Source organism: Tachypleus tridentatus, chromosome 10, assembly GCF_004210375.1.
Source record: "Tachypleus tridentatus isolate NWPU-2018 chromosome 10, ASM421037v1, whole genome shotgun sequence".
Taxonomy (NCBI): domain Eukaryota; kingdom Metazoa; phylum Arthropoda; class Merostomata; order Xiphosura; family Limulidae; genus Tachypleus; species Tachypleus tridentatus.
The window spans coordinates 92,653,486-92,677,623 of NC_134834.1; the positions used below are offsets into that span (position 1 = coordinate 92,653,486).

Sequence of the window (24,138 nt, forward strand, 5' to 3'; positions counted from 1 at the left end):
TAAGAATATAAGGGACCGTTTCAAAAAATGCATAGTTGAACGGAGTCACAATATTTGACTCGGTTAGTGAGCAATATTATATATACAAGGTCTTATTTTATATTTTAACTTGTTAATATTAGCAATTTGATTTCTACTTTATATGAAATTATAGACTTAGTACTTTCACATCACAAACATCTAATTTTGAAAAGTGCTACATTCAACATACCACCTGACTCACTAAAATCTATATTTAAATTTGTTCTTTTAATAGTTACTTTTAAATTAAGAAATTAACTCGTATATAATAGCAAAGTTTTATTATCTGCAATTTGATTCCAAACTCAACAACAAACAGCCGTTCTGTCGCAGCTAAAACTTGACACATTAAAAACATTGAATACTCTCGATACACGAGATTTTTTATAGTAGTTTATCTACTTATCGTATAAGTTACATAAACCGAACTATGTTTAGTAGCGTAGTGTTATTCACGTGGTCAACACTTCGCAAAAAATGTAAATGATAAAACCAATAAATATTTCTACATCTTATAATTAACTTTCTAGGAAGGTAAGGATTTGCTACATTTCATAGAATCATTTTCTCGTAGGATAATATTATTAAATTAATGTACTCGCCCCATATTAGGTCTTATCTAAATCCTCAAAGAATAAAGATACAAAAGTTTAAATAGCATACTTTTCATGTTTTATACACATTAAGCATCGTTACACACAACTTTTCATTTTAAAGTCCGGTTAAGTCAGGTGGGTTAAGGTGTTCGACTCGTAATCTGAGGGTCGCGGGTTTGAATACCAGTCGCACCAAACATGCTCGCCCTTTCAGTCGTGGGGGCGTTATAATGTGACGGTCAATCCCACTATTCGTTGGTAAAAGAGTAGCCCAAGAGTTGGCGGTGGGTGGTGATGACTAGCTGCCTTCCCTCTAGTCTTATACTGCTAAATTAGGGACGGCTAGCACAGATAGCCCTCGAGTAGCTTTGTGCGAAATTAAAAAACAAACAAGTTTTTTTCTTTTTGTGCAACTAATGTGAGTACTGTTATTTACACGTGTACTTTATAGAATATAAAAACGACTGTTTAATTCCAAACCGTATTCAATATTTGTTTTAAGGCTGTTATTATTCTACCTTTTAAACATATATTGATTATAAACGTACGATATTTTGAAACAGATGCGCAGTAATTATGCAATTTTGCTATTAGACCCAAAAATAAAAACGTGCACTTTGGAAAGTTAAGGGAAGTAACCAAATCTTCGTATCTCTTTGAAATCAAGTGTGTTGGGTCAAAACAGTGTTGAAGACCAGACAACGTGATTTTATATTTGTGAGCCGTTCAAGCAAAGTACATAACTAATTTCAATTGTGAATTTTACACATGCTTTAAGTAATCTGTGATTTAGTTTTCGAACGACATCTACTCTTGAAACAACACCGAAAGTTTCCAATTGTGCCTTGCAACTTTAACAGCTAAAACTTCTAGATAAAGATAAGTGTGTATCTTTCGTGAATTAGTCCTTGTTATTTACAAAATGCCTTCGGTTACATACAGATGTTGGTTTATTTTGTGGGCTTGTTCGTACCACTTGCCTTGTTAAATATATATCTTATTGTGTTGCATACTAAAAGATTACTATAAGTTCTGTTAAAACGTGACGTGTCTTAGGTTTGCTAAAAATACAACTTCTATACTTTTGAAATGTTTGTTTTAACTTTAACTCGTTTTGTTATTATCGATAGTTAGTCGATAACAATAGCAAAATTGTACTGAATTACTAGCTTGGTAGTATCAGGACTTGCTGGTCTTTTATAGTTAAATGTTATTGTGATAGACACATCAGAACCAGAAGTGTTTAAAGAGTGATGCTATATCTCGTGCTAATTAATGTTACCAAATGTTTCACTTATCAAAAGATATTTCCTTTCCACAGCGTCTGTGTGGCAAGGCTCCAACAGTTGTAAGAGCGTTGACTGGTACTCATCCCTTCATATGTCATTTTCCTACTTCCCTACCTTCCCCTATTCCCGTCCACAGCTGATCTCTACAAAGCCTAACATTGTAATCGTGACGTAACGATACTTGAAACTGGGTGAGCTTGTTTCAACCCCTCCGAAATCTTTATAAAGCTACTAAAATTAACTAATGGAAGTGCACTAAGTTTTTATATTCGTCCCATGTTATACGTTATGCCGAAACGCCTGATGTATATACAGGATGCTTAGTGACATGGCATAAAACCGTTGTACACTGCTCTAGAACAGGCTTCAAAGATAATGATCCCTTTGAACACGTTAACCTGGACAGTACCCCTCAACAACGACTTGGTTCTTACTGTTATAACAATTGTTGTTATACTGGTGTGTTCTGTCGTTTTTCATAACTTTTTTCGTGTACGTTTTCGTTCTACAGACTTTGGCCACAGTCAATCCAAGGGAAAATCGATTCTGGTGCTGCCAGTACCTACAGCGAAGAGAATAACCCAGGACGGATATCAACAAGAGATTCAACGGCTGGCTACCCTCTGTGAAGCCCGAACGAAGGAACTCGGTTGGTTGAAGCTTCAACTGAAGCGTGTAACTCTCGGATTCGACTCTTTCAGTGTCTTGATAAAATACCTGACGAACGAGGTAAGTTGATAAAATTTTGTATGCAATTCCAAAAATATATATTTCGAGTTACTAATGTAATAAATTTTTCTTGACAATTTTTCATCCAATTATTTTAATTTCTTGGAATTACTTCTTATTATTTTGTGTTTGCTGCCTTTTTATTATCATTTGATTGTTTGTTTTTCTTACGAGTTTCCTTGTGTTTGCTGTTAAACCCAAAAGATGTACAATAGGCTATCTGTCTGTGCCCACCAAGAGGATAGAAAGGATTTTAGCGGTGTGATCCTAAAGAGTTACTGCTTAGCCACTAGGGGGCACAAATGTTTTTTCGACCATTTAGGTTGCAATGCAACAAATACAATTATATTCACACCAGTATAAAAGCCCAACAAAAGTGACGGAAAATCGTTGTTGAATAATTAACAAAAGTTATTGAATTTAACTATAATGAATTTGTCTTTACTTCAAAAATTCATCTGTTTTACTTATTTCATCAGTCTGGAATTAGTTCTTTAGTCATCATATTTTTGTTAAAAACAACGCAGAGAAATGAAATGTTATCGTGAACAAAGATACGTGTGCACTGTGAAAGACTTTAAATAACATCTGAGATTTTCTCACCATATTCTGGGTCAGAATGTAGAAAACAGTCCAACATTCTAACACAAATTTTCAGCTTTTTCGACTGTACGAAGGATAAGATATTGGGTAGTAATAAACGTTTATTTTTATCTATAAGGGTTAATATATGTTGTTAATTAAGTATTTTAATATTTTAAATCTATTTACTAGTTTAAAACTTTTTAAACATTGTCTGTATAATATTTAGTAATAGTAGCTTTATTTGTAGTCTAATTTAAGCATTAGGTTTAGCATGCGCACACACACACACACACACACACACACACACACACACACACACACTATATGGTTTATCTGAAATTTTATTTTGCTTTTGGCTGCAACTCAATATTATAAAACTTCTGAATAAAACAGTTTGTTTATTATAAGATCTATATTATCAAATATTAAAGAATAAAACAAACTTTCCTAACAAATCAACATGAATATTGAGCATTCTACATAAATACCAGAGCCGCCCTCCCCACACTTATATTGATAATATCACTAATGATAAAAAGCTTTTTCCTTTTATCAAGACGTCGAGAAAGCTTTCACGCTCCTTTTATGGTAATTGGTTTTATCAGCCTTTTAGATCTAGTGCTATTCTGATAACTTTGTTGATGCAACAGCAAAATAGTTTTTATATCGGAAGTTTTGTGAAATTAAATGGTAGTGAAGAGAAAAAACCGAAAATTTACCATGTAGGATTTTAACTAAGCTTTACATAACATTTAATTTTTCTGCGTAGTTTTTAACAAAAATATGGTAATTAAAGAACTGATTCCAGACTGATTTAAAATAAGTAAACAGATGCACTTTTGAAGTACAGACAAATTCATTAACTATCGTTAATCTTTCAACAATGGTTTCCCGTCATATTTGTCGGGATTTTATAGTAGCGTAAATATAATTACTTGTGTTGAATCTTGCACACTTTCATTTTACTTCGTGGTTTTTACTAAATGTAATGTGAATAAATAATGGGTGCAATTTGGAAGTACAAAGAAATTCGTTTCAGTAAAATTCTATAATTTTTGTTAATTGGTTTCCTATTATTTTTGACAGATTTTTAAACTAGTAAAGAATAAAAACACAACTTTTACAACAAATAACTACGAAAGTTAAGCATCAAACACTAATTGGTTTAAAAACAACCAGGTAAGTTTTGTTGCCAAGCGACTAAGTATATTGTTGACCGTTGCTAAAAATGGAGAGTGGAAGCGTTCTAAACAGTAACAAAGAGAATAAGCCTTTTATAATTAGGGATTGTTATCTTTATCAGAACACTCTAATGATTTTTTAAATTAGAAGCGTAAATAAGTCGGTGTTCAAATAATTATCTACTGTAAGTCTAATGTGGTGTTTTTACAGTTGTATGATAACTAATATTGACTGATTTATTGCATTTCAGATACATACTATGAAGCATAAACAAATATATAATTGTTTATATCGATAACTTCATGGCTACAAATAAACGATTAGCAATTGTAATGTATGTCAGGTTTTCTATCATCACATATAAAGAAGTAATATGAATACTTTGACAACAATAAGTGATAATTCTTTTTTTCAAATTCTATATATTTTCTGTTGGGTTGTGTGCTTAGTGATTTAGTGTGTTGAGCTGTATGCTCCAGGGTTCAAGATTCGAGACCCGTTGGTATATACTTGCATGTCGCACTTTGGGGCCATATGTGCGTTATAAGAGTGACGGCCAAATCTAACTATTCGATCCCAGCAGCCTTGCCTCTAGTGTATCGGACCAAAATTAGGAACGGCTAGCTCGCGCGTCAACCGCTGGTACAGCGGTAAGTGTACGGATTTACAACGCTAAAATCAGGGGTTCGATTCCTTTCGGTGGACTCTGCAGATAAACTGACTGGTGTTTTGCTATAATAAAACACCTTCAATAGCACGCGCATTCTGTGTACACCGTATATTGTATGCTATAACTTAATTCGTCGATTTATTCGTCGTCTTTCAATTTTGTTCAACTGTCATCCGCCATAATGGATTCATAAAGCTTATTAGCATATTGTATTTACTGTTTTATAGTTTGTTTTTCTCAAAACAACTTCTCTACTTTCTGGTATTGAACGTAAAATAACATCTATTTACAGCTTTTAGAAACTTTTTTTTTTGTAATGGTTAGTAGTGCATAAAAAGGGGAAATACGCGTGTATATCGGTTACAGATAAATAATTTTATAAAATTTTAAAGTTAGCTAGGCAGTAAGAATACACAGAAACTGGTCAATATTAAGAGGTCACCACAGTAACAAGTATCCGAAAATGTGATCAAAACACTAGATTTGGACTTGTTTCTTCCTTTTACACTAATAACTTTACTCTGAATAAAATGCCAGACTGAAGTTTTAATTTCTTGGTTTGTGTATGACAACCTGGCATGGCCAGGAGGTTAAGGCGCTTGACTTGGAATCTGAGGGTTGCGTATTTGAATCCTCTTCAAACCAAACATACTCGCCCTTTCAGCCGTAGGGCGTTATGATGCGATGGTCAATCCCACTATTCGTTGGTAAAAGAGTAGCCCAAGAGTTGGTGGTGGGTAGTTGCCTTCCCTCTAGTCTTAAACTGCTAAATTATGGACGGCTAGCGCAGATAGCCTTCGTGTAGCTTTTCTCGAAATTCAAAAACCAAACAAACCAAACCAGTTTGTGAATGTATACATAAGTACCTCTCTGGGTAGTAATATTGCTAAAACTGTTTATGAGTGTACTCTTTATTTTCACGGTTTTACACCTGGTGACTGAAACTGGAATCCTAAACTCTTTCACAGTTTGGCACCTGATTGCTGAAACTGCAACCCAATAGGAGCTTCGGCATCAATCTTTAGTTTTCTTTCCAATCAGCCTTAAAAACCAGTTTCGGAAGAAAATATGTTTTCCTTCGAAATACGTTTTCGAGCAATAACTACTAAAGTTCTCTCAAACTACAAACATTAAACTATTCTAAAATCTCCGTCAACGGCAGTTGTTCCTTTTTCAAAGCCTAGTTTCAGAAATGTTTTAAAGAACTTTCATATCAAATAACATTTCGTTTGATATTGAAATGAACCTTATGAATTCTTACTATGATTCAAATCGTACATCTCCGGCTAATTCTTTTCAACTCCTAGGTTAACGAACGGTAATAGCAACATCCTATTCATTGGAACTGGCTAAGTTCCTACAACTTTGAAGGCTAACGTGCGATAAACGTAATGTCTTCCATCTTGGAAAGCTTGCAGGAAAAAAAAATAAGAATGGAAAATGCTTGTTCAAACATATGATTTTCAAACCACATCGGTGAAAAACAAACAATTTGATTTACCGCTCTCAGTGTAAACTGCAGCTGTACTATTTTCAGTGCAAAACTTCAGATCGAAATTTCGAGCACTTCCGACTTTACATTACCTATAAATAAACAAGTTCACTAAACCATGGAAAAAATCTTAGCCTACATACCATGAGCTCATTTGTGAGAAACTATGGTTTAATGTGAATAGCTGGTGCATTTCCGTATAACCTGTAAATATAAGTTTTATATTTTCTTGTTTACAGTTCGCTGATGATGGAGATGACATTTTTCCAAACATCCAGATGTTAAACTCTAGCTTTTCTCGTGGTGTTTCTGTCCATATAATATATATGAAATATTAATACTGAACACTTAAGTTAGAAAAAAATCAAATGGAAGAACTGTGTTAAAAAACAGTACATCCAAATCTGACTAATGTTTATAATAAATATGCAGATATATATACGTGTAAACAGAGACGTTTTTATATAAACTAAGGTTTGCAATATAATTTGCTAATAAATTTATTTAAAATACAATAGGGTGTGGCTCAGCGGTACGTCTGTGGACTTACAACGCTAAAAACTGGTTTCGATACCCGTGGTGGGCAGAGCACAGATAGCCCCTCGTGTAGCTTTGTGCTTAATTCAAAACAACAACAATAAGTTGTGAAACATAAATGAGAAAAAATTTTCCTGTTTGACAAGGAAATAAACGTGCAGTATGACGAATAATTTTGTACAAACACAGACAGAATCAAACGGGTTAAATTTCAACGAAAATGCTGTTGATACTAAACCATTTCACTTCATGTGCGATCGAAACCAAGTCATGGAAGAATAAATGTTGCCTTGTGTCGACCTTAAACTCTGTTTTAAAGTAACGAATGGTTTATTTTCCTTTCAAACTTTGCATCGTAATTATCGGTGTTCGGTGTGTTCCAGCGATGAGTATACCGAAATGAGAATCTGAGGTTTAATTGTTTGTGTCCCTTTGCCAGAAAAAAAACTCGCCATGAACCTTTGAACTGCGGATGGACTCGCAGTATTCGGTCAGACAAGACCAGTCAACAGATGGTAGTGTTGATTAGCTACATTTTCTTTCCTTACATGACCTTATGACTGGGGACATCTATATGCAGAGAGCATGTTATTTAGCATTTTGCGAAAGGTGTAAGATGAATAAACCATTAATAATTGTGACCAACCTTGGTCTAGAGGCGAGCTTATCGGGCTGCGTATCGGAAGTCCAAAAATCAAGCTTACGATTTGCTGTTCAACACACTCAACACTTTTGTCTGCGAGCTTGTTATTAAACTTAGCGAATTCCACTATTTCATTGATTAAAAATAGTTTTGTAGGCAGAAAGTTCAGTGGACGTAGTTGTCCTTTCGTGGTTACAATTTCAATAGTACAGACGGACGTGTGCTTAAACCATGTTGTATAGGGATTTTCCGATTTACTTATCAAATACCATTAATGTGCTCACCCAACTCCGTGTGGACTTACGACCCTAGAATTCGGGTTTTGGTTTCTGTGGTGGGCAGAGCGCAGCTAGTCCATTGTGTTGCTCTGTGATTAATTCAAACAAACATAGAATCGTCAATTTCCAATATAACATTTATTATTAACTCGAAAGTTATGTTTATTAAAATATAAGTTCGAACTGTTAGTTTAATAACTTTTAACCTCTTCATTTGATCAGTGAATCACTTTGTTATACTTGGTTTTGTATTACAAACAAAATAGACACGTTACAAACCGCGATGCACAGTGAATTAAAGCCGCGAATTTGAGGCAGACAAACTTTGGGTTTATTACATTTTTAATTAATGCCCTTTATTGGTATGACACACTTATAAAATTTGTGTATTCAAAACCTGGTATTTTAATGAAGTTGAACGACAAAATATATCTCTGATTTTAGCTTGAGTCAGGAATCCGTTTATGTGCATCTATGACTAACCTATTTTTGTGTCGAATATAGCTTTCTGTCTTCTCATTGGTCTGTTTTGGCTTTTGATACGATCTCCAAGGTGACCTTGTGAGGTTGAAAACTGACTTGCACACAGGGAGGTACAGCATTTATTATTCCTGGGTTCGTCTGTTTGTGACTTCTTCAGCTACTTGACGCTTGGTTGGGTCAGATAGGTGTATGGGAGAAAGTTATTAGGTTGTCCAGAAATAAATGTCTTTTTTTTGAACTACGAAGTTTAGAAAAGTATAAACCAGTGTTGTAAAACATGCTTTGATCAAAGTAAGTCCCATTTGCTTCGACATACTTGCCAACGTGTAACGATGCTGTTTATGCTCCTGCTGTAGAAATCAGAGTTTCTGTGGTCAATGATATTTCTACAGCACTTTGACCCTGGCCCGGTGTGGCCAGGTGGGTTAAGACGTTCGACTCGTGGTCTAAGGGTCGCGGGTTCGAATTCCCCTCACAACAAACATACTCGCCCTTTCAGCCGTGAGGGCGTTATAACGTGATGGTAAATCCCACTATTCGTTGGTAACAGTAGCCCAAGAGTTTGTGGTGGGTGATGATGACTAGCTGCCTTCCCTGTAGTCTTAGACTGCTAAATTAGGGTCGGCTAACGCAGATAGCCCTCGAGTAGCTTTGCGCGAAATTCAAAATAACAAATAAGTCTTTGATGCCAGCACCTAGCGACACCTGTAATAATAAGTGCGATAATAAACACTTTTATTCTCAAGTGTAAGACTGTAGGAGGATTAAACAAAACGTTTTCAAAGAGTTATCAAAGTGCTTGAAAAAATGGAAATATGTATGGGAAAAGGTCTGGGGAATAAGATGGATTAGGTACAACCTCAACTTTCGATTCGTTCAAATTTTTGAGCGTCATCCTTGACAGGTCTGATAATGCCGATTTTGTTGATCTTCAGTCAGCTCATGCGTAACCCACTTATCCAACATTTTCGTCTTTCTAATCACACTCAGATGGTTGGCAATGCTTGATTTGCTTGTGCCTAGCTTTTCTGCGACTGCGCGTACTGTTGAGCGAAGGTCTCTCAACTGCTTCCCTTAAGGTGTTTTCATCTAAAGACGACTTTCCTTCCACGACCTTCGTGGTCTTCAAGACTTTCATTTCCATGTCGAAACCTTTGGAACTAATGCTGAACTGTACGTTCAGTAACAGATCCACGGCCGAATGTCTGGTTGATGTTCCATGTACTTTCTGTAGCTTTTCGTCCAAGTTTGAAGTCGTAGAGGAAAATTACACGAAAGTCGTTCTTGTCTGTGCTGTCTTAGGGGCTGCGAAACTTATTCTGAGTAGAATTGAAACAATAGACAGTTAGGACACCTCGTAAGCGACAAACGTTGGATTAAACCAACCAACCAACGATAAGTTACTCAATATTCAGCTCCTAAATGTTATCGTGATAATTTCGACATTTATTTCTGAACACTTATACAGGATGTTGGGAAAGTCACTGTGCAGTTTTTAATCATATTTTATTCAGTTTATTTCAAGCCAGCAACTGATAGCGGTGTTTAGAAACAAAATAAGAAGGATTCAGGCCTGTATTGATGCCAACGAGGGTCACTTTCAATATTGTTTGTAATTGTCATTCATATTTACCTCCTGTATTCTATATTGAAACATGTCTGTTAATAAATATATAAGTGCACAGTGACTTTCCGAACACTCTGTAGGTTATGTTGAAAGTGCGTATCTGTACGACAAATTTGATTGTGAATTTGTTTAGTGTATTTAGTAAATATTAAGAGGATAAATCTATCCTGATGTAAATTGGACTTTATTTATTTCACATTTTTTTGTAAAACCGTTTTCCTTTACTTCTTGGTATTTCTTTCTGTCGATTTATTTTATGTTAATATACTTTGTAATGAAACAAAAATGAAATTTATAGCAAGCTAATGATTCCAAGTAGCACTTGTAGAGAAAGTGTTGTTGGCCTAATCTACTATGTGGTTCAGGTAGAAAGAACGATGTTTCTAATGTCGTCCCTCTTCAGATCGACTTGCATTGTTTATATTTTACTTATTTTGATTGGCTTATGGTTCTAGGAACGAAAGGTGATTTGACAAAAAGCAGCCACAAACTGCTTTCATTAGAAAGATCCTTTGATTATTCTTATTTTGTAGAACTTATCTGAGTCGATGTGTCTCATTGTCCCAATCTAGTTCATGGCCTCTGAACATGGAATGTTATATCAGGGTAGAATTCCGTGTTTCATCCATTTTTTTAATAATTCTTATTCAAAGGTGTCTTCAAGTTTCTCTTGGGTAGGGAATTTTTCAAAAGCATACCATTTCAGAAATGACGTTTTTGTGTTTTTAATGAATAAACCCGAGAGCTACTTTCATCAGAAAACCTGAAATAATTCCAAATTATCATTTAGAATTAGAGTAGAAACTTACATGTGTGTCTAAAAGCTGTAACGAGGCGTTTCAATAACCAGTGTTCGAAACTTCCATTCTCAGCTAATTAGGGAATACGTCACATGATAGTTTTTATTCTACGCCATACTTATCTACCGTTATTGTAAGGTGATATGATTCATGTTGGTTTATAGCACAAAATATAATTATAATCAAAATAACGTGCATAATTATTAATAGTATTAAATTATAATTGTGGTGGACATAGAAACTATTTAGTAAATATTCGTTTCAGAAGCAGCAACATTGAGTATTGCCACGTTCGTAAGAGTGTATCTTACGTCAAGAAACAGTCTTGATACCAGGCTCGCGGTGGTTGATGTGTATACCAGTGTCTTAGTACTTCATTTACTTATTTTGAGTTTCCTACCTCTATGTGAATTTAGTAATTTCAAATTAAATTATGGTGAGAAACTTGTTCTTGTTGAATCCGTTACAGAATTCTCTAAAATATTCCCGTTACAAACGTTATTAAGCTTTCGTGTAGAAATCGGAAACGCCTGCGACGCAATTGTACTTTGCGATACATTTCTTTACATCAGCGTAATGTGTTTTTAAAATAGTCATAAATAATTTTAATCAAACTATACTGAGTTGTTCTTTCTTCATTTTTCTCCTTTATTTTTGGCCCGGCATGGCCAAGCGTGTTAAGGCGTGCGACTCGTAATCTGAGGGTCGCGGGTTCGCATCCCGGTCGCGCCAAACATGTTCGCCCTTTCAGCCGTGGGGGCGTTATAATGTGAATCCCACTATTCGTTGGTAAGAGTAGCACAACAAACATCTTTTATTTTTGTCTTTGTGTACGACTGAAGAGATAGTCATAAAACTCATAAGATAAATTAATACAGAACGCACTAAACCGGTTTGTTTGTATTCAACATAATGTTACACAATGTTTTTTTTGTTTCTTTTTCACCTGGCCCAGAATGGCCAGGTGGTTAAGGCACTCGACTCGTAATCCGAGGGTCTCGGGTTCGAATCCCCGTCACACCAAACAAACTTGCTCTTTCAGGCGTGGGGATGTTATAATGTGACGGTCAATCCCACTATTCGTTGGTAAAAGAGTAGCCCAAGAGTTGGTGGTGGGTAGTTGCCTTCCCTCTAGTCTTACACTGCTAAATTAGGGACGGTTAGCGCAGATAGCCCTCGAGTAGCTTTGCGCGAAACTCAAAACAAACCAATATTTTTCACTTTATAAGTGGGCGACTTAGCGCTGACCGATTGTTTGACTCTGTCTGAAAGCTTGCAGTTCTTAGTATTAATTGTAGAATCTGTAATAGGAATAATCCGGGTACTTAAAACAACATTGTACTTAACACTATTTAACAATCAGTTAAATGATCGAGAACATAGCTATACGACATTTTTTTCATTCAGTTAAAATTAGCTGAAGACTTGTTCAGCGCACAGGGAGGACAGAGGGGCACTAGGAGGTAGTGTGATTGTCAAGTCCGAACACCGACCCCTCTGTTACTCTCCTGACTACCTTAGGATTTGGCACAACGGATCACTAGTTATAAGCGAACAACACAGGAGGAATGAATGAGGTTCCTGGAGTGGTGACATTAAAGAGTAAGATATGAGAGTACGTGCCAATTGGTTCAGCGGTTCGTCAATTATAATCAAACACACAAACTTTTACCAGCTAAAGCTTTAAATAGATGCGTTCAGCTTTTGAGTGGTAAAGACATTTGATACTCGTGTGAAGACATGCGAGTTTCTATCGCGTCCTGTAGGGTGACGACGTATCGAATAATTTGGAGTGCCACGTTATTTTATGAAATATTAATGTGGCATTCTGTGTTACATGTTAAAATTCTTCATCGTGAGACGAAAAAAACGCACGCAATTTTAAGTATGTTGTGCTTTAGTATTATCTATACTTCGGAAGCCATTAATTTGTGAAAGTTATGCTTTTGTCCACGTTTAGATAAATCAAAGATGTGTTTACTAACGAGGTTTTAACGTTTAAAGTAAGTATAACTGACCTTCTTAGTCGATGTGAGGTCAGGTTTGACAGTTCTTTTCCTTGTGTCTCTAAATATTAATTGCTTGTATAGCAGTATACAATCTCAAGTTGTCCCTGGTTTGTTGTTTTAGTGCAACAATAGAATACGAAAAATTGGCAATTTGTCCAGTATAAGGAATCAAGCATCTCATTTTTAGTATAAGACTGTAAACTACCTCTGACCCATAATATTCAAGTTTGAATTCGAATCTCTGTCGACTCGCCCTGTTTTTAGCCGTGGGAGGAGGTGGTATACTGTGACGGTAAATCCCAGAATTCGTTGGTAAGGAGTATCCCAAGAGCTTGCAGTGGATGGCGTTGACTAGTTGTCTTCTCTTTAGTCTATTACCTCCAAGTTAGGGATAGCTAGCGCAGATAGCCCTCGGGTAATTTTGCGCAAAACTCAAAATAAACTGGAACAAGCTAAACTTGCCCCTGACAGTCGCAAATCACTCGAAGTCAAGTCTTTGTGGCTGTGAGGGTGGGTATGTTTTCACGTTTTATTTTTAATTTTCACAGAAACTTTGCAGTATGGCGAGATCATGTTGAAGCTAAAAGCATTATTTAAACTTATAAGAAAAAATTAATACAATACGGTCTGCTTAAAAGGAATATCTATAAATAAGTTACGATATGTAATAAACCCGGATGAACCATCTATTCAACCCCTCTTCTTTTTTTTTTCAGTGTCGAATCTTTCGTATTTGTTACCGAAGTTCCTTCAAACGTGAGATGTAAATCTAGCATAAGTCATTATAATCTGTTTCTTTCTTGGCCCACACACAAACACGCAGTCAAATCATCACAAAGAACTGCCTCAACAGAGAATGACTCAGGTGCGTGCAATGACATGATCAATTTCTCTCTTGAAACAGTGGAAACTAAATTTGGCTTCCGCGCTGCATGTTCCTCCTAGAGGAGCGTGTTTGACACTAAGCAGAACTCTTAACGATGCTTCTATTTGAAATTTGTTCTTATCACACTAGTTTGTTATTCTAAGACTGCCGAGTTAAACAGTTTTAAGAGAAATCATCCTAACTCTGTCGGAGAAGTTTAGGAAAAAGAACGTAATATTTTAAGTGTGGTCCTGAAATAGAATTTGATTTTTATCCTACTGTTTTATTATTTTAGAGATATGTAGTTCTGGTCAAGTGTTTTTCAGAGTGTATGTATTCGTGTCATTAGAAGTGATAACTGTAATAGCTAAGCAGAAAAATTAGCAGGTCTTCAGTGTACAGACCCCTGACGTCACGGGCAATAGCGATACTGCTCACTTTATAAATGTTTTTAATTTTTTAAAGAACCATTGGCCTTTATTTAACTCAAAAATTAAACTTTGTTTTGTTTTAACATGATTTCTTTTTAGAAATTTTAATAATTTTTATTTTTTTCACCGGTTGTTTGGCGCAGATAGCCTAGTTGATTTGCGCCATAAAATGCCAACCAACCAACGAACTTTCGTGTACAGATAGCGGTGGTATAGTGCTATCAGCTATTTATATTTATTCTACAAAAAGCATGTATAAACGGAATGGTATTGGTTCTAATATAAATCCAGTTTATAACTGGCATACTGTACGCAAAATGGGCAAAAATATTTGTGACGTTTAATGACACACATGAAGGAAGATTTGTTTTAAAGTTGTACCTACGTTAAAGTGATTTCAGATAGGTAGAAGCATAATTAAATAGGTAGATATATATACCTTTGTTACGGTAAGATCACGAGAGGCTTAACCAACACACTTCCATCAGTAAAGTCTCCCAGTGGCACAGCAGCATATCTGCAGACCTACAACCCTAGAAACGAGGTTTCGATACATGTGCTGAGCTAAGCACAGATAACCCGTTGTGTAGTCTTGCGTTTTAATTACAAGCCAAGAATTCATCAATAACCAAGGATATAACTTGTCTAAATTTAAATATTTTACTTGTATGTCCCATCCTTGTTTATTGTACACAAACCTGTTTAAGCATCTTCATTACAACGCTAAAACCCGATTTTAGATACCCGTGGTGAGTTGAACACTGATATCCCTTTGAGCAACTTTGCTCTTAACTATAATCAAACAAGTCTAAAGCATCTTTATGACTATTTATTGTGTGATTAGCAACTTATTTAGGAAAACCTTTTTAGCGGAAGATAAAGTGAAATAACAAAGTTGAACATCGACAAATCACGAGGTCGCTAAGATAATTTAATCAAAAATGTATGATAGATAATTTGATATAATGTTGTATAAACTCTTCGGGTATGAACTGTGGAACTTCCAGCATGAAATTACAAGTGCTGTTCTTTAGTCAAATTACGACAGTGTAAAAAGTTACCTTTTGAATTTTAAATATTTTAAGTATTCGGGACCAAAGACGTTAAAACAGCACGAAATGTTTTATCAATGTGATCTTAACTCTCATTTGCCTAACACAAACGCGGTTTGTGCATGATTCATACCCAGCTCAAGTTAACGTACCTCAGATAAATGTTAAGTAATTAAAGAAGTTTGATATTATTGTATACTATAGCTTTTGTTTTTTCGAAATAGGAGTAGGTCTTACTCACGGGCCTGTGTGAAATTAAATAAACATCGTGTGAAAGGTAACAAACTTTCGTGGTTCTTAAAGGTGGCCCGACATGGCCAAGCGTGTTAAGGCGTGCGACTCGTAATCTGAGGGTCGTGAGTTAGAATCCCCTTCTCACCAAACATGCTCGCCTTTTCAATCGTGGGGGCGTTATGTTATGGTCAATCCCACTATTGGTTGGTAAAAAGTAGCCCAAGATTTGGCGGTGGGTGGTGATGACTAGCTGTCTTTCCTCTAGTCTTACATCGCTAAATTAGGGACGGCTGGCACAGATAGCCCTCATGTAGCTTTGCGCGAAATTCAAAAACGACTTCTCAAAGAATTAGATGGGGGTGTTGTATTTTTATGTTACTGGTTTACCTTATAAACATTAGACTGATATCGAAAAGAATGAGAGAACGTATGTATCGGAGTTGGACTTGACTTCTGACTGAACTAAAAAAGGGACAAATTACATATACTATAAAAAAAATAGTCCTAAGAAATTGCTTTAAGCTACAGAAACCAGTGTTCACAGACCAATAAAAGCACTGTTTTCCCAGTGGAATGAAATTCCACTATCGTAAATAGATCTGGTAAAAATCCGAATGTATTTGGAATAAGACTGAAAATCTATATACTATACATAATAGCGTTATCTTTTCGTGAACTCATTGTTACTCCTATTTGTAGTTATTCCATAAGTATATCATCTGGGTATCGCCAAACTTGCTACACAGTTGATAGGCTTTAGAATTTAGTATTAAGCTATGCAGCTCTACACAAATATCTTGAGTGACAAAAATTCAGTGAAGTAAAATAACCGACAGTAAATAATTTGGGCACTAGCAAGTTATCTACGTTCTATAATGTTCTTTTTTGTTGGTTAAATGTGTATATTTACAAACACCAACTCTTGGTAATATACTAATCGATATTGGGATATAATAATAAATTTTGTAACGTACCCATGATCCCAAAGTGCGGAGTGTTTTCTTGCGGCAACGGGACATGAATGAGAATCGCCATATTCGCAGTCTTGCACGTTTTCCATTAGGATTCACGTGGTTTTCACTGTACAAAAGTGAAATAGACTTGGCCAATTGAATTAAAAGAAAGTTTTTTTCTTTTAAGAACTATCCCTCAACAACAACATTCTAAAATTTAGATTATCATACTGTGGTACTTGTACCATTCGTGGTACGTGGAGCTAATGTCGACGGTAAACGACACAATTTTAAAAAATAAAATAAATTTAATAATCACTATTTGGGCTTTCCACCACCACCCCCAACACATACATAATGTTCTCCTCCCCTCTACGTCCTGCCCCTCGCTAGTACAGCTGTATGTCCTCGGATTTACAACGCTAAAATCAGGAGTTCGATTCCCCTCGGTGGGCTCAGCAGACACACCCCTCTACGTCCATGGACTCGCCAATATTTTCTTCTTTTCAATCTGATAAAAATGGTACCAAATATTATTCAGTCGTGCTGGAAAAGAAAATCGTATCATTCACATTAACGGGTAAGTGTTAATTTTTATTTTTGTTTGTTACTGAGTTTTCATTTATTGTTTTATTAAATTAGGCCTGGGTTTGTTATAAAAAAAATTAAAGAAAGTGGTGCTCAAGCCCGAAACGTTTACGAACTTCTGTTCTATACAACAGCTTTAGTTTATCAATTATTGTTTATCCGATTCTTTTGTTATACACGAGTCTGGCTGGACCTAGTGGTTCAGGCGCTCGACTCGCAATCTGAGTTGAGGATCGCGGATTGGAATATCCGTCATCGAACATGCTTCACCTTTTAGTCTTGTGGACGGTTAATTATTCGTTGGTAAAATGGGTGGTCCAAGAACTGACCGTGGGTGTTGATTACTAACTGCCTTCCCTCTAGTTTATTACTGCCAAATTAAGAACGGCTAGCGCAGATAGCCATCGTGTAGCCTTGCGCTGTATTCAAATCAAACAAAAGTTGTACACAATGTTACATCTAAATATTAAAATCTTCATTACTAACAATCTCTGTATAATTGGTGGGATGTTTGATAGAATTATTTGTAGCTGTAATTTGTTATTTGCGAAATTTCCTTCAATAAAAAGGTAAGATTTGCATAAAACTTGTTTGCACTTCTAACAAATTATCACAGTTTAGGAAAGTGTCAGCAGGTAATATCGGGTATTTGATGTACTACTGAAAAATATTCGTAAACACGACGCGTCAGATCACGTGGAAATCATACTGTATCGTTTGATTAGTATCGTAGGGATTACGTTTATTAATATAAACACTGACAAAGTTTAGGAACATTGCTTTAAAACGTTGTGCTTTTTACCACATGTTTTGATTATAGTATAACTTTCAGTTACTTATTTCACTGTGTAAGACTTGAACCCGACTTCAGTATGAACATTAGTTTCTCAGAATGTGTTAATAATAAAGGATCTAAGTAAACAGCATTGATATCATTCTGTTTTTCAAACACTGATATAGATCGATACAGGTTACTTGTGGGTGAGTAAAGGACAACTTGCACATACGTATTGAATGTATATTTTACGTCATAAAGCTGTAGCATACTTGGATAAGTGCTCGTAGGTGTATGTATCAGTGTTACCGCCTGTCTGTCTACATAGGGGTGGATCAGTTTGTTCATCAAAATGGTATTTTAAATACTTCCTCCACAAGTTATCGGGACTTGTACTGTACAGAATACTATGCAGTGTTTCCTTTTATGAAAATATATCTATGTAATGACTGAGTCACAAGTTCTGGGAATATCTGTATCATAGTAAAACGTTTGAATTTTTGTTATTCCTTTTATTATTATTACATTTCTCAACCAAAGCAATGATTTCAACCAGTTTCACAGAGATGACATTTCTTTCAAACGGAATATCCGATTTTATAAGTATTTTTAATAAACGTTATAATTGTGATTTTTTTAAATTACTAGTGTAAATGATGTAAACATTACCTCTTGAAAATAGTTTTCAATATATTTATTGTCCCTTTAAAAAATTAAAGTACAGGGTAAAACAGGAATTACCAGCCAATAACAGACAAATAATAAATAATACAACTGGAATCTTTTACTTGTGTGTTTGCGTGTATCATATAAATTAACGCAAAATTTGGTTCTAAATTATGTAGCTCAAAAAGATGTAATTTCAGAAAATACCCATTATAGACGAAAGAAGCCATCAAACGTTTTTACCATAAACTGTTTCACTGTAATCAAATCGGTAGGGACCGATCAAGTTTAATATAAAGTTTTTGATTGTTAATAGCTGTGTAACGTTATCAGATTACGATATTTTGATTCAAATCCAATCGACGTGAATGAAATTTCGGCGACTCATTTAAACCACTTTGATTAAAAGACTATGTACTCGTAGTTATGCATTCGTAGTTAACATGTAAAAATTGAAGTATCTTGTATGAAAGTTTTATGATTGTTTGTTTTAGCTTATCCTTGTTTAATATGGCTATATTTTTCATGAAACGATTTCTAAAAAGCGAAAGGACATCTCAAAGGGTTTTATACTTGAAACTTGTATTTCGTCTGAAAGATTTCTTTGTTTGACGTTCAGCATAAAACTACACAATGGATTGGCTGGGCTCTTGCAACCACGAATGTCGAAATACGATTTTTAACAAAAAATACAACAAAACCCCTCAAGCTTACAGATAAGCTGTCGTAGGAGGGGGACTTTTTTAAATGCCAGTTTAATTTTTACTGTTTCTGGTAAACCTCGATATTGACCCATTAAAAAAACTCTGATAATGTCATGATCAAATGTAGAGTTTTTGGTTATATGTTTGATTTGTACACGTCGATCTGATTTTTTATTATAAAGTTGTTTATAGCTGTCTTATTTATTTTTGATATGTTTATAATTCGATGCTTATATTGAGAAATAACAAAATTTGTTGTACCATAATCACGCGCACCTTTAGCACATTCGAAGAGAACGAGAGTAAACAACATAAAAGGCGGGGAATCAAATATCTATTTTTTTTCTTTTCAAGTAAAAATACATTAATGATTATCTTCGTGATCGTTCTTGATAAATCTAATATTTATAACAAAAATTAAAACCTTCTATTCTTGCACTGACGCTTGTTTTTAGGTACAGTCGCTGCTTGTTAAACTACAAAGCCGTACAGTGAGTTGTCTGTGATGGGCAGACTGCAGGGATCGAACTCAACATTTTGTTATTAAAGGTGTTCTAGCTTGCAGCTGAGTTACTCGGAGACTAAGCGAATTGATGATTAGCTTTTTAAGTCTCCTTTTCGAGACTTTATATAATAATCATTATTATTATTATTACTACCTTGTTTATTAACGCCAATTCTAATTATTAATTGAAATTATAGGTGCTGGAAAATAATTGTTTTAAAAGAACAGTTGAGTCTTGTTTTGTCAGTGTGTTTACACATTGCAGTAACAAATAAAAAAAATATGCAATTTAAATGACTAATAAACAATTCTAGAAGTAAGTTTAAAAACGGGTGACAACTGGACGTTAATTAGGTTAATGACCTTTACAGCAGTCTCTTTTTATGGATAAAAGTCAGAGGTATAATCTGTGATATTATTGTCAGTGTTAGTTTATAACAAAGTGATCACTGACCTTAGCCTATTGTAATTTAAAATTAGTAGTATGTTCTACATACATGGGAAAACCACGATGAAGTTGTATAATTAATACACGTATTCTAGGGAAGAAACTATAACACAATAGGTGTTGTGTTAAAAGGTCGTAATAAAATCACTATACCGTAAATTATTGTTTCGTCTAATTATTCCACCTACCTGCACAGCATCAAAACTGAACCAGAAGGAACCCGAAATGGGTCAGTAAACAGCCTTCTATTCTCATAAACCTTTTTCGAATTATGGTTCGACTCATTAATTGGTTCGATAACACCATTGTTGAACTAACCTGACCTGCTGGAATTTTACTGGAACTGCTAGACTGGAAACGAAAACTGTAGTAGTCATTACGACGTCAACGCTGTACAAGGATATACAATTCTATACGATACCGACCAAAGACCATAACATTAGTTATATTCTTTGTTAGTTCTTAAGTCTGGTTTGGTTCTGGTTAAAGTTTCTGCTTTTTCTACTCGTATTTATAAACATTTATTCTAACAAAACAAACGGGTTGCTTCTAAAGTGTCTCTAGTCCTGGAAACGATGGATAGAATTATCAGGCAGTTTATAGTTTGCTTGGTAAGTGGCTATAACCCTAACTAGGACCCATCACAGAAAAGTATCTGGTATAATAGTGTTTGTGGAGATTGTCCGTAATTGGTAGCGGTGTTAAAAGTATCGAATGTTAAGCTTAAAACATCATTCTGCAATTATTGTTACAGACAAGGTATTTAGGTGAATTACAATGTAAAATATACATCATGTATATTAGTGGTTCGTCTGGTGTAATAGTTCATGTACGTAGTTACGACTTAAATGACTGCCTGTTGTTTAACTAGAGGTAATTACTGTGAAATTGACAAAATACTGTTCGTTAGCCTAAATGATATCATAAGCAAGAGATTCCTAGATTTATCAAAATGCATATTATATTAATATAGGTTGCTCTTGAAGTGTAAATATCAGATAGTGAACAGTTGTAGCAGAAAGCGATACTAACGATCATGAATGTTATTTGTCATCAAATAACGTTTAAAGTCGTTTTGACATTATAAATAAATACTTTAATATTAATCTATGTAACGGTAATTTGGTTTAAGTATTTATTTTAACACCTAGCTGTGAGGCTTATAAATCGATTTGCTTATCTGTTATTAATAGTTTTGTTATTGATAGTCATTTATAAAGGTCTGGCATGGCCCGGTGGTTAAGACACTCCACTTCTAATCTCTGAGGGTCGAGGGTTCGATTCCCTATCACATCAAGCATGCTCGCCCTTTCAGCCGTGGGGCTGTTATAATGTGACGGTCATTCCCACTATTCGTTGATAAGAGTAGCTCAAGAGTTGGCGGTGGGTGGTGATGACTAGCTGCCTTCCCTGTAGTCTTATACTGCTAAATTAGGGTCGGCTAGCGCAAATAGCCCTCGTGTTGCTTTGCTCGAAATCCAAATCAAACCAATAATTAATAGCATTTTTTAACTAAAGGTTAGTTCAAACGTTATTTGATACTGTGACAAATAAATTACACTTAATCGTGTTATGATGACTTGTTTTCAATTATAAAATATTCTTTGACTTAACCAGGAAGACTAAATTAAAACATTTTAATAGTTATGCGCTTTTCTACGAATGATATTGTTGACTGAGAGGTAAATTTAACAATGTAAGAACTGCGATCATCAGTTCTAACTGTGGTGCAGATTTATTCATAACCCGATTATTGTTGTGTTTTCATCTGGATTTAGCTGTGAGTTTAAATCACCTTTTACTTCTGTAGCTATTTGTTAAAATATCTTGCATAGTCTCATGTACTGATTAACTGATAATTTTACCTACGAAACTCAACTCCCTCAATTGTGACTACATGGATAGTGGAGAGGTCATTTGAATTGGATATTTTATTCCTTTTTGGATAACAGACATGTCCAATGTTTTGCAGTTTTTGTTAACCTTTTTAACAAAAAGTGTTAAAATGGATTACTAAATTATCTAGATTCTTTTTTGTCGTGAATCTTAAATAGGATGTAATCTAATTTTTTAAAACAATTTTATGCAGTTAGATGCTTTCTCAAATCCATGGTTAGTGAATGAACTTCACACCACGCGGAAGGATCTAGACAATACGAAGTCTCAGCTCAGTAAGTTTTCTTTAACAGTATTAAACTGTATGCTCAATCTTAGACATGTATACTCTACTATTCCACTTCTAACTTGTCAGATAGAAATTATTTAGACCTGTCTAGTTTCTCTATATATTTTCAGTTTAAGATGTTAATTTAAATTTACAGTTATGGTGGATTGGAATTGATTTTTAAGGTATCCTTGACGGCCATACTTAATCATTATTTTAATGGTTCGGAGCTTGTAGTGTAAATTCAAGTTTTTGTATTTTTGAATAAACAAAATAAAACATTTTTCTCCAATATTTCGTAAAAATGATTTAGCTTATTCTTAACCAGTTTTTAACATTTGAAAAAATAACTTGTCAAAAGATATTTAACATTTTTAACTAGTTTACTTCACTGACAAATAAGTAAAATTCTGAAGTTCGTAATCCGAAATCTCTACTATTTTGGATTACAAGATTTACTGAAGTTTATGTTGCACTTATGCAATGAAGAACTTTAATTTAAATTAACAGTATTCGTGAATGTGATTAGAAAAAATATTACCAGTTTTTTTGAGTAAACTGAAAATGTGTTTTTAAGATTCCTATCATTGATTTTGATTGTGATTTTGTAACTATTCGAAAACTATGATACAAACTGTTGGTTTTGACTAACAACGTTCTAATCATTTCTAGAACGATATCAGGGGGAAGTTGAAGATTTAAAGAGATGCCATAGAGAAGAAATAACAGTTTTGAAAGAGAAGTTGGTTCAGGTCCACAAAAAAGAAATAAAGAGATGTAAGTATTACTTTCTAAGAAACTAAGACAATGCCGTATGTAAGTATTACTTTCTAAGAAACTAAGACAATGCCGTATGTAAGTATTACTTTCTAAGAAACTAAGACAATGCCGTATGTAAGTACTACTTTCTAAGAAACTAAGACAATGCCGTATGTAAGTATTACTTTCTAAGAAACTAAGACAATGCCGTATGTAAGTACTACTTTCTAAGAAACTAAGACAATGCCGTATGTAAGTATTACTTTCTAAGAAACTAAGACAATGCCGTATGTAAGTACTACTTTCTAAGAAACTAAGACAATGCCGTATGTAAGTACTACTTTCTAAGAAACTAAGACAATGCCGTATGTAAGTATTACTTTCTAAGAAACTAAGACAATGCCGTATGTAAGTATTACTTTCTAAGAAACTACAATGCTAAGAGTAACTTTCTAAGAGAAGACAATGCCGTATGTAAGTACTACTTTCTAAGAAACTAAGACAATGCCGTAAGGTAAGTATTACTTTCTAAGAAAACTAAGACAATGCCGTATGTAAGTACTACTTTCTAAGAAACTAAGACAATGCCGTATGTAAGTATTACTTTCTAAGAAACTAAGACAATGCCGTATGTAAGTATTACTTTCTAAGAAACTAAGACAATGCCGTATGTAAGTATTACTTTCTAAGAAACTAAGACAATGCCGTATGTAAGTATTACTTTCTAAGAAACTAAGACAATGCCGTATGTAAGTATTACTTTCTAAGAAACTAAGACAATGCCGTATGTAAGTATTACTTTCTAAGAAACTAAGACAATGCCGTATGTAAGTATTACTTTCTAAGAAACTAAGACAATGCCGTATGTAAGTATTACTTTCTAAGAAACTAAGACAATGCCGTATGTAAGTATTACTTTCTAAGAAACTAAGACAATGCCGTATGTAAGTATTACTTTCTAAGAAACTAAGACAATGCCGTATGTAAGTATTACTTTCTAAGAAACTAAGACAATGCCGTATGTAAGTATTACTTTCTAAGAAACTAAGACAA

General features: G+C 34.6%; 1 protein-coding gene across 2 annotated transcripts in view; it reads left to right on the forward strand.

Moving 5' to 3' along the window:
• LOC143229869 (uncharacterized) overlaps nucleotides 1–24,138 on the forward strand; it is a 74,920-nt gene that overhangs the window by 25,987 nt on the left and 24,795 nt on the right. For both annotated transcript variants that reach the window (XM_076462727.1, XM_076462728.1), the window contains exons 5-7: nucleotides 2,418–2,635; nucleotides 22,252–22,333; nucleotides 22,999–23,103. In XM_076462727.1, the coding sequence (XP_076318842.1) occupies nucleotides 2,418–2,635; nucleotides 22,252–22,333; nucleotides 22,999–23,103 (405 nt within the window). The remainder of the gene's footprint in view (nucleotides 1–2,417; nucleotides 2,636–22,251; nucleotides 22,334–22,998; nucleotides 23,104–24,138) is intronic.